Source organism: Gorilla gorilla, chromosome 6, assembly GCF_029281585.2.
Source record: "Gorilla gorilla gorilla isolate KB3781 chromosome 6, NHGRI_mGorGor1-v2.1_pri, whole genome shotgun sequence".
NCBI classification, from domain to species: Eukaryota; Metazoa; Chordata; class Mammalia; order Primates; family Hominidae; genus Gorilla; species Gorilla gorilla.
The window spans coordinates 42,096,985-42,115,833 of NC_073230.2; the positions used below are offsets into that span (position 1 = coordinate 42,096,985).

General features: G+C 39.8%; 1 protein-coding gene across 2 annotated transcripts in view; it reads left to right on the forward strand.

The window, feature by feature from the left end:
- Positions 1-18,849, forward strand: part of NPSR1 (neuropeptide S receptor 1) — a 221,313-nt gene that overhangs the window by 15,285 nt on the left and 187,179 nt on the right. For both annotated transcript variants that reach the window (XM_004045301.4, XM_004045300.5), the window contains exon 2: positions 11,016-11,148. In XM_004045301.4, coding sequence (XP_004045349.2) covers positions 11,016-11,148 — 133 coding nt within the window. The remainder of the gene's footprint in view (positions 1-11,015; positions 11,149-18,849) is intronic.

Sequence of the window (18,849 nt, forward strand, 5' to 3'; positions counted from 1 at the left end):
GCCCCACTCTCCAATTCAACAGGCCTAGGCTTCAACTGCACCTCCCATCCCATTCACATTCCCTATTCTTCATGAAGTAGGCCTCTGTCAGCTTGTCTTGCCAGTCTCCAGACAAGTCTAGAGGCATTGCAGAGGGTGCAATCTCTCTCCATCCCTGTTCTAGACCCTTGTTAAAGTGATATGAAAAGCCTTACAAAGGTATTAAGACTTGAGCTAACAACCAAATTTATATGTAGCTTTATACAGATTTCTTACTTTTTGTGAATATTTAAAAAATTTTGTCATACATATTTTCATAATTGAGTGTTGTAACTGATGACAATCCTGGGTAATCCAGGAGAGAATCCCCATAGTTCATGGTAAAGCAGTTAGAAAATGTAAATGCCAACAGGAGGTCGTGATGACAATAATTCAACTGTATTTGCAAGCAAGCTTCCCAGTTGGGTTACTCAGGGGTTGATGGCAGGGGAGTGGAGGAGAGACAGATTTTAAAAAGGGGCATCATCAGAAGGAGATGGCTGTCAGGGAGAAAAATGGCAGGCCCTCCTGAACTAGCCCAGTCCTAGCTTCAGGCCTCCTTGTTGACCTTGACTGGTTATAGACCACCTGGCATTGCTTCTGTAGCAGCAGGTAGGGTGAGATGTGGGAAGAAGTTGGGATGACCTCCTGAATGACAGATTACCAACTGTCCAGCTACTGCCCAGGGGTCACCACATCCTCACATTGTGTCTCATTCTCCAAGTCTAATTAAGCAGCTTCAGGAACACAGAACTTTGCTATCTGCTCCTACCTCTTTCACTTAAAATCAGGTGCCCATGTATGTCTCTGTGTTACACTGTGACTGATCCCTAATAAAATTAGAGATTTTCAATCTTTGCACTTGATATTGCCAACTCACCTAAGCAAATTAATGAGGCTTTGAGTAGTCCTCAGAGCCTGGTGCTGTGAATGATGGAAGCCACACAAGTCTCAGTGACAGGGCAGTAGAATTTCATTGTCTTCTCACTGAGAAGTGACACCAAATCATTGAAACCTTTTTTCTTATACTTTATTTCCTATATTGGAAAATAGCAGATATTTGCTCCTTCCTGTGTTAGAGATATTCATCTTCAACATCACATACATAACAACCTTCCTAAAACAAACCCTGAAAACATGAGGGGCATGGAAAGCTTTGTGACTCCCAGGACAGCTGATGTAGCTGCATCTTGTGTGACATTTATCACTACTGTTGTGTGGAGGCCACATGTTGCCATAGAGTCCCTCCATTCCTCCAATGCATGGACCTTATGCTCAGTCCTGAGGGAGACAGTCATGAATCCAACCCAGCCCCGGAAACCCAGCTTCAGGCAAGTTTTGGCTCAGAAAGAAAATGAAGATTTGTCTCCCCCTTGAAAACTGAAAGTAAATGAGGCAACTTTCACTATCTTCAAACCAAAATTGGGGCAGAAAACTACTAGAGTAAGCAGGGCATGGTCTTTCCAGTTAAGCAAAGCTACATTCAAATCCCAGCTGCATCACCTAATGAGCTAGTAACCCAGGTAAGTAACTTCTCTGAGCTTCATTTCCTTACCTATAAGATTGAGGACAGTGATAACTCATTGGTCAGGTTGTTATGGTTAAGTGAGCAATATGTAAGCCTTCTTAAATGATGCTTGGCACATGGCAATCAATCAAAAATATTTATTGTGCACCTACTACATACATTACAAACTCAGTAAGCCATGTACTGGATTAATGTGATTCACTCAAATTATTTCATTCCCTTTCACCCTATAATTGTTAAAAATACTTAGGCTTTTTGTCTTCCAGTTTTCAGCACCTAACTGAAAAAGGAGATCACTATTCCTTGGATCTGGATAAATCCAGACTAGCCTGACAGATCCAGAATCAACTAGAGTAACTAATGTCTTGTATTTCCTGAGATAATTCCCATTTCAAATGACCTTTTCTGTGATTCTTGTAAGTAGCCTTGCACTTGTCATCAACCATGTTTCCATCTGACAGAGATTTATTAAGCACCTTCTACGGGCCAGACAGATGCCAGGGGTGGAGTTGTGACCCAGGCTTAGTGCCTGCCAGCATGGGCATCCTTTTGGCTCTCGAAGCATGGCTCATGGAGCCACATCCCAGCTATCAGCCCTGTGGCAGCATCACCATCATCAAAGGAACCCTGCAATTCATCTTTCTAAATCCCAATTTGCAATTCTCTAAGTCTGCAGAAAACTGATGTCACTGTGTAGCCTGACTAACTTGAGGTTAAAAGCCAATCAGTCATGTGCCAGCAACCATGTAATTGAGCTGAGAACAGGCCAATCTTTAGTTATTGAAACATTTTAAATACATTTCTTATTTCCACTCAGTATTGGACCATCTGGCTGGAATTTTGCCTCACATCACCACTAGGGGGCATTTTATGCCCAACTATATTCTGCAATAGTTTGGGGGTGGTGTTGGGACACCATCAGCACAGTGTGGTGGGGGGTGGGTAGGGAGAATTCTTCTTAGGCTTAGTGAAATTCTGATAGACTGGTACCGAAAATAGGATGAACAGGGTGAATTCAAGCATCACTCTGAAAAGGTAGTGAGTTAGTTATCACCCCTCAAATGTACATACGTAGTCCACAAACTTAAGGGAGGAGATAAACCAATTTTTATTGCATATCTACTATGTAACAGGCACTGAGCTAAAAATCTCCATCTTCATCATCTTATCTGCCCATCACAACTATCCTGAGATAGGTTTTGTCTTCATCCTCATTTTACAAATAAGAGGTCAGAGAGGTTATCACTTACAACCTATCACACATCCAGCAAGTAGCAAAAACTGAGTCCAGGTCAGGTTGCTTTCAAAGCCTATCAACTTTTCTTCCACGAGGCTCACCTAGTTGTGATATTCTCACTCCTCTGAAATTGTTTCCTCAGTCCCCATTACCATGACTCTCCAGATTATCCTGGGATTTGTGTGTGTCTCTGTGTGCCTGTGGGTGGGGAGGGGGACATGCACGCATAGTACGGCTGCGAATAAAGGAGCAAGCAGCTGAGTGTTTTCATACTTAATGACCCTTGTACTAGTCAGTGAAAGAGGATTTAAATTTGACTGAGTATAACTTACACACTCTACCTGTTTTATTCTCTTGTAGCACCAACACCTTACACTGTGTCTGGCATAGAGTAGGAAATTAATAGATGTTAGATGAATTCATAAACAGATAAATCAACATGGCTCTTAGGAAGACCCCAAAAGCATTTGCCCGGGGAGGCTTCCTATGTCTGGAAGTGTTCTGAAGCCTATGAAGTAAGGTGAGATTATCTTCCAACAGAAAACTCCAAAAGATGTGGAGGTGGGGAGGGTTTGATTTACAGGATTTGCTCAGCCTGCCCTAGAGACATCAGCCAATCAAAGGAAAATAGACTCCAACCTGTTTACAGAGCTCCTCGGACTTACCATCCCAAAGCATAGTCCAAGAACAAAAGCCCAGTCCAAGGGATCACTGACTCACCAGCACCGGGGAATGATTTCCAATTCACTGATACATCAAACCAGGGTGATTTGATATGCAGTGTTTGTCACTCTGAACTCCAGCAATGCAGATCTGAGCCCCGGGACTACTTTGAAAAGACTGGATCCCTTGGCTCGGATTGTACTCTACAAAGATGAAGAAAGCAGCCATTTTCTGCCCACTGGGGACCAGAAGCCTCTTCCATTAGGCAGAAACTTCATTTCTGGAAATGTGAACTTTGCTGCCAGAATCATCAATGCCGACGCTCTATGTGAAAAGCAGACCATTTACTCACTTCAGCATTGATTTTCTGGAAACATGGCCTGCCTGTATTTATATGAGGAAAGGAGAACGTGAAAGAGAGATATAGTCTGAAAATGTAACGTTGACTTCCAATGCAAAACTACCCTGAGTTTACTGATTTTATTCTCTTCCTCTTTCCAATTCTCATCCAAAAGGCTATCAGAATGTAATTTCAGTTGAAAAGGCTTCCATATCAGAAGTAGAAAATAGGGAAGGTCGATGACTTCCCTATTCCCTTCCACCTGCTAGAAAACTGGAGGAATGTCCACAAGGTGTAGAGTAGGTAAGACATTCTGAGGGAGGGGCCGACAGATTCGTCTGCTCTCTGACAGGAAGTAAAGGCCTTCCTGGGGAGGTCAGTAGAGAAGAGACCAGTCCCAGGGGATTCCACTCCTCAGAGTCCATCCACTGAGGCTGGGGCCATCTCCAGTGAGCAAATTTCTGTGGGAGGTTTACTGAATGCTGCAGACCTCACAAAAAAGGATTTTGGCCAGTGCCTTCTCCCAGCTAAAGGAGTGTGGACAGCTGGCTAAGTAAAACTTGGGCGAGGCCATGGATGGTGCCAGTGAAGACAGAGCCTCAGTAAGGAAAACAGTCCTGTATCTACTATCTTCCTCACATTCCACCCTTGCCTCCTTCTTTGGCTGTTCCCAGACATTGTTCTCACCTCTCCCACCATGGAGACGTGGATTTCTGATCTGGCAAAGAAACATCACAAGTGCTTTAACTTTTCTCTTCCTTCTTCATCCAAGAATGAAAGTTCAACAGAGACCGATACAGTTCTGGAGAAGTGCAGAAATAAACCATCCCCCAGCACCATCCAGGCTCAGAAAAAATGCTGGATATGATACAAGGCTTTGCAATTCTTTTTTTTTTTTTTTTTTTTTTTGACAGAGTCTCCTTCTGTCTCCAGGCTGGAGTGCAGTGGCACCATCTCAGCTCACTGCAACCTCCGCCTCCTGGGTTCAAGCGATTCTCGTGGCTCAGCCTCCCGAGTAGCTAGGACTACAGGCACGCACCACCACGACCAGCTAATTGCAATTTTTAAAGAAGAAATTGCTTTAAGGCATTAACATACTTCTCTTTATGAAACAGATCCCCTAAAAGAAACAGGAGTAAATCTTGGAAAATCTCTTATTTGTATTCTCAGCAGAGCTTGAAAGGACATTGCATTAAGAAAAGGGACATAGTGGCCGGGCACAGTGGCTCACATCTGTAATCTCAGCACTTTGGGAGGCCCAGGAGGGCGGATCATGAGGTCAGGAGATCGAGACCATCTTGGCTAACACAGTGAAACCCCGTCTCTACTAAAAATACAAAAAATTAGCTGGGCGTGGTGGTGGGTGCCTGTAGTCCCATCTACTCGGGAGGCTGAGGTAGGAGAATGGCGTGAACCCGGCAGGCGGAGCTTGCAGTGAGCCGAGATTGCGCCACTGCACTCCAGCCTGGGTGACAGAACTAGACTCTGTCTCAAAAAAAAAAAAAAAGAAAAAAGAAAAAAAGAGAAATTCTTATAAACTTCACTGTAAACAATGGAAAGCAGAATATGATCTCCCGAAAAGAAAAGTATGTTATACTAGAATATGCTAATAATCTAAATTTTAAAATCACGGATTATTTTAACAGAACCTGGGGTTGGGGAAATAAAATAGTTTTAAAGCCTCTTAATTAATTTTATTTCTCAGTGTGAAGTCAAATTTGAATGATTTTTAATGGTTACTTAAAAATTAAGCATTCAATGTCTTAAATTTTTTTAAAGTTAACATGCGATAAAAGAGAATAACTGTTTCAAATTACTAGTGAACAAATTGAAATAAAAACACGAATGACAAAGAAAATATTTTTAAAATACAAAAACAAACTTTAAAAACCTTGTAAGATCTTACATATCAGTTACACAATAAATTACAATGAATCAGTGTCATTATTAAAAATAGACTCTCAGTTTAAGTCAAAAACAAAAATTATATTCTACTTACAGGAGAAATACTTGGTAGCAAATGAAACAACATAGTTAGAAATATATAGATAAACAAAGATATACCATTAAAATAGAAATATGATTCAATCAAGTATGGCAAAATTAATATTAGGAAATAGTTCAAGGCAAAAAGAGTTATGTAAGAAAAGAACAGTAAGCCCTCACTTATCATCCAGGTGTTTTGATAAGTTCTCGGAAACTGTGACTTTAAGCAAAACTACACATAATAAAACCAGTGATTTTTCTTTTTCTTATCAATGGCATAATGTTGAAGGAAATGATGTTATTCTGGGCCTGCCAGTTCGTTTCACTTAAAGTCACAGTTTCCAAGAACCTATTGATGATGATAAGTGAGGACTTACTGTAAGTTATGTAATTGAAGATGAAATAGACATAAAATCACAAGCCAAATAAAAATATTTCATTAAAATGTGTAAACAAAAATTATTAGTAATAAAAGGTAAACTTTAAAATTAGTATAGAAATCATTTAAATAATAATATGCAACAGTTTTATTTATAAGTATAAACTGAAATGGTGCTACTACTAGTTAGAAATAAACTAATCCTAATACTAAATACAAAATGTTAAAATTGATCACAAATGAGACAAAAAATATCAAAAATTGATCTTATGTAGATAATTCATCAACAGTATAAAAATAATTGTAGAAATGTTACGTAAAGAATTGCATAGCAAATATTTACGAAGCTCACATGATATGACCATAATAGATAAACCACCAAAGAAAACCTTATTGATTTTACGCATAACAAGAATGCCTTCTATCATATTATAACCTCATCATTGTTCTGAAACTTCTAACCAATGCAAAAAAATGGGAAATATAAATAATCTTTGAAAGTCGGAAAGAAAATTCTTTGCCATCGATATGATAATCTCCACTAAAAATACAAAAGACTTAATGAAACGACAATTAAGATTAGTGAAACAATTTATATCTTGGCTGGCTTCAAAGTACATATATGAAAGTAAGTTATTTTTATATAAACCAACATTACCCAGTTAGAGAAATACAATGGTGTAAATGAAATACCTCATTTAAAACAGAAAATTTAAAATATAAAATACTTAGGAATAAAAAATGTGAAGAAAACTGTAAAGCTACCCAGAACCACTAAACAGAGCATCATGGCATAACCTAGTCAAGTTTAAGATTTGTTTCTCCCATGTCCCAGCATTTCCATACCTAGAATATGTACTAGAGAAAAAAAGTACGGGTACCCTATAGCATTGTTTCTGATAGCTTCAAACTGGAAACCACCCAATTGTCTATCAAATACATGGGATCAATAAATCGCAGCATGGTCACACCATGGAGTACTATATATGAATAAAAATGAAAAACCTGCAGCTCTTTGCAATCACAAGAACGAATCTTGCAATCATAAACCAAAGAGTCAAGACAAAAGAAACACATAGCATAAAACTACTCTATAAAGCTGGAAAACAGGCAGCACTCTTTTTGGATACATGTATAAGTGGTAACAGTAAATATTAAATAAGTAGAAATCAGGTTAGAGGTAATTTCTAGAAGAGACAGAATAGAGTTTTACATGGGGCACATGAAGGGCTTTCTGGTATTGATAAAGGTTTTTTTTTTTTAATGATGTTGGTAATAATTACATGGGCTTTTACTCTACGATTACTAAGTAATGTGTATGTATATATATTGTGCACTTTTTATGTTGTATATTTTGTGTCAGGCAGATCGTCTGCATAGTCCTAAACTCTTGATTTCTTCCACTTCTTGACACAATCCTTTGGGACGCTTTCAGCTCTTCATTCTGTAGGCTCAAGTTCTGCCCTGCCTCCATCCCCAGACCAAGTCCCAACCTGAGGGAGAGTTGGGTCTCAATCTTCCCTTTACTAGGATGGGAAATGCCAACATTCTTTTTGGTTACCCATTCCTGGAGGATGGTTCCAGCTGGCAGGGGCCATAGAAGATTGATGCACAGCTGTATTTTCCTGTCATTTTGGGCACAGGGGTGAGGATGGAACTTTGCCCCTTTGACAGTTTTAGCTCCAGTCAACTGCTGTTAACTTTGACCTCAGGACACCCTTCACCCTACATCCATGAACACGTTGCAACATCAAGCAACTACAAGGTAAGTAGAGGTATGCAGGGCCTTGTGGATTCAGTTTCTTCTCCCACGTGGATGAACAGTAGCAGTGGAAGAGATAGATAGCACCTCTTTTCCAGCTGGACAGTGTGCTGAAACACTTCCTCAGCCTCCTAGCAGTGCCAAAGACATGTAGGGTGGCCTTAGCCAGAAAGGTGAGGCCATCTCAGCCTCCAGCATGGGGTTGCGGAAGTAGATATAGGTGACCCACTAGAGCTGTGAACTCCTTTAACTCTAGCGTTGAAGTGCCATATTCAATGAGCACAGTTCTGGAAAGGTCTCCAGGGACCCCATATCACATCATGAACTAACCCAAACCTCTAAATCCCCTAAATCTTTCAAAGCTGAGAGAGAGAGAGAGAGAGAGAGAGTAATTCATCTTTAGGGACTGATATAGACTGCGTTATGATATTTGGAGCCCACTCACTGGGAACCATGGATAGGGTGATTATATAATTGACTATCCAACCAAAGACAGTTTTTGAGAGAGAAAGGGCAATTTAAATAATTATCTTGGGACAGCAGTTGACAACTAGGACTGTCCTAGGCAAACCAGGTTACATAATTACCCTAGCCATGGACCATACTTTGAGAAGCACTTTCCAAAGGCCTCTGCCATGTGCAGCTGCTCATAGCCAAGCTCATGCTACACAGGTGGAAAAGCTTCTGGAAAATTGGGGTGCTTCCCTAGAAGACTCAGAATGTTAACAAGGAATAGGGAAGAAAGAGAACTACTGAAGAGCTTGGCACAGGAGGGCTGGCCCAGAACCTGTGTCACAGCACTGCCCTGGGCCATTCACACCAAAGCTCATTCCAGAGACCGAAAGTATTTGATGGCCTTCTGTCATACCTTACCTGCCAGGCCACCTGCTTGATGGGCTCTTTCCTGAACCTAGACACCCCCAGGGCACCATCATCCTCCCTGATAGAATATTATATTAGAACAATCTGAGGAACATAGACACATTATCCCCAACCCTGTCCCTCAACTGTTTCATCTGTCAGCACCATGGTGTCAGTGAGACCTTCTGATGGAGACTTCCAAACCACCTGGCTGCTTAGGTTAGTCTGCAAGTTGTTCCAGTGTTTTTTAAGAGAGGTCCTCCAAATTCAAATTACTTGTTTATGTCCCACTGCTGGCACACCACCTGAATGGAAAGTGTCAGTCTATGACATCAAAGGCCTCTCCTGCTGTGTCTGCTACTGACAGCACTGTTGTCCATCTATCTCAAAGGGGAGAATTCTCTTACAAAAATTCACTCCCTCCACTCAGTACACTCCTTTGCATAACAATTAGTTTTTATTCTTGATGCTTTATCACCCATTTCAAGACTGCTAGAGAAATGAGTTATGCAGGATATGACCCCTCTAGTCGTCAAAGAACCAGAGAAAAAGTGTGTGGCTTGAAGCTGAGCAAAGATGCTGCCTCCAAGTGGGAAGTGACATATGTATGCTGGACACGATATATCTGCAGAGCTCTCCAACCCTGTCATCCTCCCACTCTAGTTGTGCAGCCCTCATCCTCCCCCCACGTCACCACAATGCCTATCCTCATTTCCACAGTTCTGCAGTTCCAAGGCCCTGACCTCCACCTAGGATCTCAGAAACTGATCTGTAAATCCAGGATGGAGAGCCTAAATATCAGATTGATAAAGTGTAGGACTCATGAAGATGCTCATAAAAAATTTCTTATAAGTCCAGGTGCAGTGGCTCACACCTATAATCCCAGCACTTTGGGAGGCTGAGGCAGGTGGATCACTAGGTCAGGAGATTGAGACCATCCTGGCTAACACGGTGAAACCCCGTGTCTACTAAAAAATATAAAAAAAATTAGCCGGGCGTGGTGGTGGGTGCCTGTAGTCCCAGCTACTTGGGAGGCTGAGGCAGGAGAATGGCATGAACCTGGGAGGCAGAGCTTGCAGTGAGCTAAGATCATGCCACTGCACTCCAGCCTGGGTGACAGAGCGAGACTCTGTCTCAAAAAAATATATATTTCTTAGAAGGACTGTCAGATTCATAGCATTCCCGCTTTTTTCTTTTTTACTAATTAATCATTTATCTTAATCTGTTTCATGCTGCTATGACAGAATACCAAAGACTGAGTAATTTATAAAGAAAAGTAATTTATTTCTACAGTGCCAGGGTCTGGGAAGGTGCTGGTATCTGGTGAGGGCTTTCTTGCTGCATCATTCCATGGCAGAAAGTGAGAGGGTGAGAGAGGGACAAGGGAGGGGAACTGAACTCATTCCTTTATCAGTAACCCACTCCTGCAATAACTAACCCACTCCCACAATAACAACATTAATCCATTCATGAGGGCAGAGCCTTCATGACCTAGTCACTTCTTAAAGGTTCTACCTTAACTCCATTGCTTTGGGGATTAAATTTCAACATATAAACCCTTGGAGGGCACATTCAAACCACAGAAACATTCTTCAGTAGAACTTTAATATTACTGTCAAATTCTGTCAAATGAACAAAAGACAACCCATAATTACACTACCCTAATATGACTGCTTTTAACGTTTTACTGTATTTCAGCCTTTTCACTATGTATATAATTTTACAGAGTTGTAATCATACCCAGTATATGATTTTATCATGTTTTCCCACTTACCATTATATTATAGGTATTTTTAATATTGCTACATAGTCTTCATGGTTGTCATTGTTAATAGCTACGCTGTAATAGTTCACTGAATTGAAGTGCTTTATTTACTTAGCTACCCTATTATCTTTAAACAATTTCTAATTTCTTTTTATAATAAATATGGACATCTTTGTGACAGGGGTGTTCTTTTTCACATCTTGACCTACTTTTCACATAGTGTTACAATTACTTGACCAAAGAATACAAACTTTTTGTCTCTTGACGTATATTTCCAAAAGATTTTTAAAAGGTGCATTAATTTACTCTGCAGCTGGTGTAAATGAAGACCATTTTGTCATTGTTTTCTTGAGAGTAGAGCGTCCAAAGGTAGGGATATGGGGCTAGGAGGAAGAAATCCAGCCTGGGGCATGCATTCTGTAAAGAACCCCGGTTCTCACTGGTACACTGGTTTTATTTTTCTCTGTTTCTTGCAGACTGAGCAATTGATAACTCTGTGGGTCCTCTTTGTTTTTACCATTGTTGGAAACTCCGTTGTGCTTTTTTCCACATGGAGGAGAAAGAAGAAGTCAAGAATGACCTTCTTTGTGACTCAGCTGGCCATCACAGGTAAGTAACTATGCAAGTGAGAGGCAGGAAGCTATATGTGAAGTCCCTATGGCTTCCTGCTTTTAATGAATTTTATCAAAAAAAAAAATGTAACGCATCGGTCAATTTGGGAATAATTTCTGAAAGAATATAAAACCTATGTTTGAATATTTCCTCTGGCATACTTAACACATATGAATGCCTCTAAGATTTCATTATAAAAGTAACTCACTACACTTATGGAAATATCATTATCAGTATCACCAAATGGTTCTATAGGGTTTCCCTGTTTTTTTACACAGTAGCCTCCATAGTTCACTAAGGTGATATTACCATATCATCCTGCATTATAAGCTTAAGAAATACATCCCAGAAAATGTACCAGCACTATCTCTATTCAATTATTAACGTTAAGCCTTGAGTACTTTGCAGATTAAAGCCTGTGGACATTGCTTTTGAAATGCAAATGATGTGTAACACCACTACTGGGGGTAGTATAATGAAGTAATATAATCTCAAGGATCGGGATGCTTAAGTGTAGACTTTGGAAATGACCATTCAGTAGAAGAGTGAGCACAGCATACCTAGTAGCGGAATGGTGAAATATTCTCAAGGAAGAAAATGATCTGTGAAAGTAAGGGCCCCAAAGACATGAGTAGAGCTCATGTTCAAAAGGAAAAGAAAAACACAACCAGGGAAAGAGTCCTGTTCTACAGGCCAGAAAGAAAGTGAGAAAATGAGATTCACAGAAGGTCCAGCATAAGCCACGCTTGGAGTCCTAAGCTCTGGGAGCAAGATGGCTGTTATATTAGCTTAATTTGGATCAGACTATAGAAAAAAAATGCAAAAGGAAAAATTTAAATATTAAATGCTTACAAGGAGTGATGGTAAATGACTTTCAGAAAGGGCTATTTGGTACATTTCAACCTGTACTGTTATCTCAGCTGTAGTAATGGTAGTTGAGCTCTTTGGAATTTAGTCTTGAGCCATAATATTTCAAAAATATATGACACTGTAACTTACAAGAGAATCTTAGCCATACATTGTTAGTACCTGAAATTCCCCTTTTTCTTTCTAACAAAGTATAACAAGCCCACCTGCTTGAGTTGGGCTGCAGTGGCCAGGGTAAACATCCAAGGCACCAGTGAAAAATACAGAGAAGGTAAAAGGAGCAAGAGTTCTGAAGATGGAACCTGGGATGGGGGAAAGTTTCTTCAATCTTTCCTACCAACAAGAACTCCAATTTTTCACTCCTATAATTGTAGAAGTAGAGGTAATTAGGATCATCCAGCAAATGCTTAGAGGCAAATATCCCTGGATGAGGATGCCACAACTTATTTTCATTATACTTCTTCGATTACAGTGTGGTAATGCATGTTGTATGGAACTATGTATTCTTTCAGAATGAAAGGATTTAGAGGTGGCAAGAATATCAGCTTGAAATTTAAAGTTTTTTCATAAACAATAAACAAATGATAATTGAAAATTCACTACATATTATCAAAGAGAAAAGTTGTATGTTCTATTCTAATTCATCATCGTTGTATTAATCTGGGCTTAATTTCATGTACATCTCCTAGACAGTGTTTTTATTTGTTAATTGTTTCTAGAAAAACTCTAGGGGTCAGGTCAGAAGCATTTTAAATGAAGAATTCCTGAAATGAAAAACATTGCCAAAGGTCTAAGATTGAAGCTCAATGGTCTGAGATTGAATTTATATGTTATTGAAATTTCCTTCATACACATTTTAGCATGATCACAGATCCTTTGTTAAAGGAGGTGAGAATACATACCTGAGTCTTGAGTATGCATATAAAAGTTACCCAGGCATCAACTGAGGGGCCCTGTGCTTTGAGACATATATAAAAATGTGGTTTGAGTCCCCCATCATATGTCAATGTCCTCCTTAAGATTTCTTCAAATTCTGTGGAATTTATATTTTTACTTCTCTTTTGCTTCTTGCTTCCTCCTTCCACTAAATTCTTGCTCTCTCTCACCAGTATCTCATCTTTCTGAGCTCCTCTTTTTTTGTGGTTGTTTCATGCTGTCCCTAACGAGGCACTCAAAGCACCCTCTTTTCCTTTATTTTCTTTAAAATCATCCACAAAAGTATGACTTTCTTTGTTTAAAGGACTTTTCTGAATATTTCAGGTAATATAATGATATTGTATCACAGAAAAGTAAATATCTTAAGAGCAAATATTTCATTTTCTCAGAACATTCAGCTGTCATCAGAAATGTTTCATTTTGATCATGCCACTGCACTCCAGCCTGGGCGACAGAGTGAGACTCCGTCTCAAAAAAAAAAAAAAAGTCTCAGTTTTGCCTTGCTTCAGCCTCACTATTCTGCTCTCTCTTCTAAATGTCTAGTATCTTGTGCCAAAAAATTTTAATACTTTCCTCTGTTTTTGTTTTGCTTTGTTCTTACCACTACCAAACCATGATCTCAGAGACCCCACAACTTCCAAAAAACAAGTATCAGGCTTTTTTTTTTTAACAAAGGAAGTTGCTCCCTAAAAAAGAACCCTGGAACTAGTTACAATGATAAACAGACAAAGAAAAATACACATTCATATTTATATTACATATGTCATGGCTAAAAATAAATTATTCTAAATTGTATAAAACCATAAGATATACAGTGATAACTCAATAGTATGTTGTATTAGTCTGTTCTCACACTGCTATGAAGAAATTCTCGAGACTGGGTAATTTATAAAGGAAAGAGGTTTACTTGACTCAGAGTTCTGCATTGCTAGGGAGACCTGAGGAAACTTATTAATACAATCATGGCAGAAGGCAAAGGAGAAGCAGGTACCTTCTTCACAAGGCAGCAAGGTGGAGTGAGGGCAAGCAGGGAGAATGCCAGATGCTTATAAAACATCAGATCTTGTGAGACTCACTCATTATCACAACAACAGCATAGGGAAACCGCCCTCATGATCCAATTACCTCCACCTGGTCCTGCCCTTGACACATAGGGGTTATTACAATTCAAGGTGAGTTTTGGGTGGGGACATAGAGTCAAACCATATCATATATTATGTGCTGTGCTTGCAAAAATTTTGAACTGGTTTTAGGCCAATACGCCTACCTACAATAATTAGAAAAGCTGGACAAAATTTAAACATTTGTTAGAAGGTATCACATAGCTGCCAAAGACAATTAAGACTTGAGGGGCCAAGATTTCATAGAGCAGAAAATTTTATGAGATAAATACATTATTTGACACCACTATCCCCTTAAAGTATTAGCTGATTTAAAAGCTGAAACTGGAAGGCTGAAAACCTGAGTAGAGCTTTGGGCAGTTTCACTGGACTGATGGGGCAAAAATTAATTTGCCAAAGCATACTGGCTTTGATAAATATTCCAGGGTTTCCATTGGTACTGCTGAAAAGATACAACCTACAAGTAAAGAGTGAACTAAAAATGGACCAGCCCTCACCAAAAAATTAAATACAACCCCAAACCTGAATGAAATCAGATGATCTACCTCTGCGTGCACACAAACCATCTGCCAGTGCAAAAATAAATCTTCTTTGGAGGAAGAAGGCATTATCCCATCATCAAATTAACTATAATTTTCCATGCACAATGTTCAGCACTTGATTAAAAAATAACTAGGAATGCAAAAATACAATAATTGATGAAAAACAAGGAGAAAAATAGATAATGAAGAGTTGCACAAGAGATCCATCTATTGGCATTATCAAGATACAGAATTTATAACTGTTGCTCATCTGTTTAGAAGCTACAAAATAAGATTAAAGGTTGAATGTCCTATCTCCAGGCTTTTGGTGCACCTGCCCCCTTAACAGTGGAGCTTGAGCACACAAAGAACTCCCTTTCCACACAAAGAACTTGGTGTAGTGGCAGTTCCTCCACTCCACACCTGGATGTAATTCCAGCCATTTAACACACCTGCCCCAATGGACTAGGAGTTTGAGCCATCTCTTCCTCCCATGCAAAGACCTTGTTGTGGCTGCAGTTTCTCTGCTCTTTCCCCAGACATATCACCCAACTCGAGGTGCACCTGCTCCTCCAGATCAGGAGCTTGAGCTACTCCTACATTCCCCAGGAAAACTCTGTGGCAGTAGTGGTCTCTCTCCACCTGGCTGGGGCATATTTCCAGGCATTTGACACACCTGATTGTCTAAATTAGAAGCATGACCTGCCCCTCCGTGCAGAGATCTTGGTAGAGCAAAGCTCTCTGCACTCGATGCCCAGACATATTTCCAGGCATTTGAAGCACCAACTCTTCTAGATTAGGAATTTAAGCTTCCCCCACTTCCTGTGCAGAGAACTTGGGACAGTGGAGGTTTCCAGACTCTATGCCTAGGCACATCTCCAGGCACTTGGCAGCTGACCACCAGACCCTGCCTCAGAGCTAATGCTTCTGCCTGCCATTGGGAGAAATGTAGGAGAGCTTGCTTAGTCTAGCCCACCCATCTTGGCCCCCACTCCAGAACTAAGCAGGGAGCTCAGACCGCTGTGCATTTCACAGATCAGCCCATTGCCCAAGTCAGCAGAACTTCTCCCAGTAAACAAGAATCAAGTATATATCCATTTGAGTCAGCTGCAGCTGAACTTTTATCCATAAGCATCACCTACTGGCCTGGAGGTTGAACTGCACAATACAATAAGAAATCTGGGGCCAGGCACAGTGGCTCACGCCTGTAATCCCAGCACTTTGGGAGGCCAAGGCGGGCAGATCACAAGGTCAGGAGATCGAGACCATCCTGGCTAATACGGTGAAACCCCATTTCTACTAAAAATGCAAAAAATTAGCTGGGTGTGGTGGTGGATGCCTGTAGTCACAGCTACTCGGGAGGCTGAGGCAGGAGAATGGCATGACCCCAGGAGGCGGAGCTTGCAGTGAGCCGAGATTGTGCCACTGCACTCCAGCCTGGACGACAGAGCCAGACTCTGTCTCAAAAAAAAAAAAAAAAGAAAAGACAAGAAAGAAAGAAATCTAGGCAGGGCATGGTGGTTTATGCCTGTAGTCCCAGCACTTTGGGAGGCTAAGGCCGGCAAATCACCTGAGCTTAGGAATTCGTAACCAACCTGGGCAACATAGTGAGACCCCCATCTCTGCAAAAAATTTTTAAAATTAGCCAGGCATGGTGGTGCACACCTGTAGTCCCAGTTGCCAGGGAGGCTGAGGTGGGAGAATTATTGGTGCCCAGAAGGTCAAGGCAGCAGTGAGCCAAGATCATGCCACTGCACTCCCGTCTGGGTAACAAAGTGGGACCCTGTCTCTAAAAAAAATTTAAAAAAAAAGGAAAAGAAAAGAAATCTGATGACATAACTGCACAGCACTGGAAAATTTAATAAGCCTCCTGAGACCTCTGCCACCCAGTCTTATAGGAGGCAGTGAGCCTCCTTACATACCCAGTACATGGCTACTACAACCAGCATTTGGGAAAGCCACCATACAAAGACTACCCATTACCAAGAAACGCTTATACAGACTCGTTGCCACTGAAAGCACCCAGAACCAAATCCAAAGGACCTTACACAACATAAACTATAGACATCTCCTCAGATGAGGAAAAAAGTCACATCCAAATAAAAGCAAATTTAAAAAAATTAAGAAGAGATAGCTTATCTGGATGAGAAGGAACCAGAGAAATAACTCGGAAAGTATGAATAAAATAGAGTGCTACAACACCCCCAAAGGATCACACTAACTCTCCAGTAATGGATTCTAACCAAGATGAAATATTTGAAATATCAGGTAAAGAGCTCAAAATATTGATTTTTAAAAAGCTCAATGAGATCCAGGAGAAATTGAAAACCAACACAAAGAAAACAATTCAGGACATGCAAGAAGAGATAGATACCACTAAAATAAAAGAAATGGACATTTAAAAATTATTGAAGGAATAACAAAATAAAAGTGAAAACTTCAACAATAGGCTAGACCAAGTGGAAGAAAGACTTTCAGAACTAGAAAACATCTTTTGAATTAAACCAGTAAGAAAAAAATACAGAAAAATGAATTTTAAGAAATGCCTAGTGCCTTTGATAAATATGGGATTATGTAAAGCATCCAAACCTACAATTTATAGGTATTTCAAAGGGTGAAGAAGAAAAAGTATGGAAAACCTATTTGAGGAAATAATTCAGAAAAGCTTCTTTGGTTTTGGGAGAGATTTAGGAACCCAGATACAAGAAACTCAAAAAACTCCTAGAAGACACATCGTGAGAAGAACATCACAAAGACGTATAGTCATCAGACTATCCAAAGTCAACATGAAGGAGAAAATCCTAAGAGTGCCCAGAGAGAAGTGTCTAATCACCTATAAAGGAAATTTCATAAGACTGATAGTGGACTTCTCAGCAGAAACCCTACATGCCAGAAGAGATCAGGGGCCTATTTTTAGCCTCCTTAAAGAAAAAATGTGCCAGCCAAGATTTTCACATCCTGCCCTGCTAAGTTTTATCAATGAAGAAGAAATCAAGTCTTAACCAGACAAATAAATGCTAAGGGAATTTGTCAATACTAGACCAGACTTACAAGATATGCTCAAAGGAGTTCTAAACATGGAAACAAAAGAACAATACTCATCATCATAAAAGGACACACAGACACAAAGCTCACAGATCCTGTAAACCAACAACACAATTGAAACTCCAAGTAACAACACTGTGACAGGAACACAACCTCACATATTAATATTAATCTTGAATGTAAATGGCCTAAATATTCCACTTAAAATATAGAGTAGAAAATTGGATTAAAAAGAGACTCAACTATCTGCTACCTACAAGATATCCACTTACTGACTAAAGACAGCTATAGACTCAAAGTAAAGGGGTGGGAAAATATATATCATGCAAATGCGAAAAAAAGCAAGCAGGAGTAGCCATTCTTATATTAGATAAAACAGACATTGAACCACCAACAATAAAAAAACAAGACAAAGAATGGCATCATATAATGATAAAAGGTTCAAACGACAAGAAGATTGAACTATTGTAAAGTATACACGACCAACACTGGAGAGCCCAGATTCGCAAAAATTACGACTACATGTAAGAACAAAGATTAATAGAAAAAAAATAGTGGTCTTCAATACTCCACTGACATCAGTAGACAGATCATCAAGGCAGGAAATCAACAAAAAATCTCTGGACTTATTCTGGGTACAGTAACTGACTCTTGTAATCCCAGCACTTTGAGGGGCTGAGGTGGTAGGATTGTTTGAGGCCAGTTGTTCAAGACCAGCTTGGGCAATATACTGAGACCCAATTCCACAAAATAAATAAATGAATAAATAAATAAAAATTAATTAAGCATAGTAGCACATGCCTGTAGTCTAAGCAACTTGCAAGGCTGAGCTGGAAGGATTGTGTGAGTGCAGGAGTTTGAGGTTACAGCAAGCACCACTGCAATCCAGCCTGGGCAAAAGAGTGAGACCCTGTCTCCTAAAAAAACAACACAAAATGAAACAAAACAAAAAGAAAGAAAGAAACTCTGGACTTAAACTATATATAGACCAAATGGACCTAATAGACATTTATAGAACATTTCATTTAATAACTGTAAAATATACATTCTTCTCATCTGTACATGGAACATTCTCCCAAATTGACTTTATTCTTAGCCATAAAGCAATTCTCAATAAATTTAAAAAAACTGAAATCATATCAAGTGTTTTCTTAAACCACAGTGGAATAAAATTATAAATCAAACCAACGGGCACCTTCAAAAATACA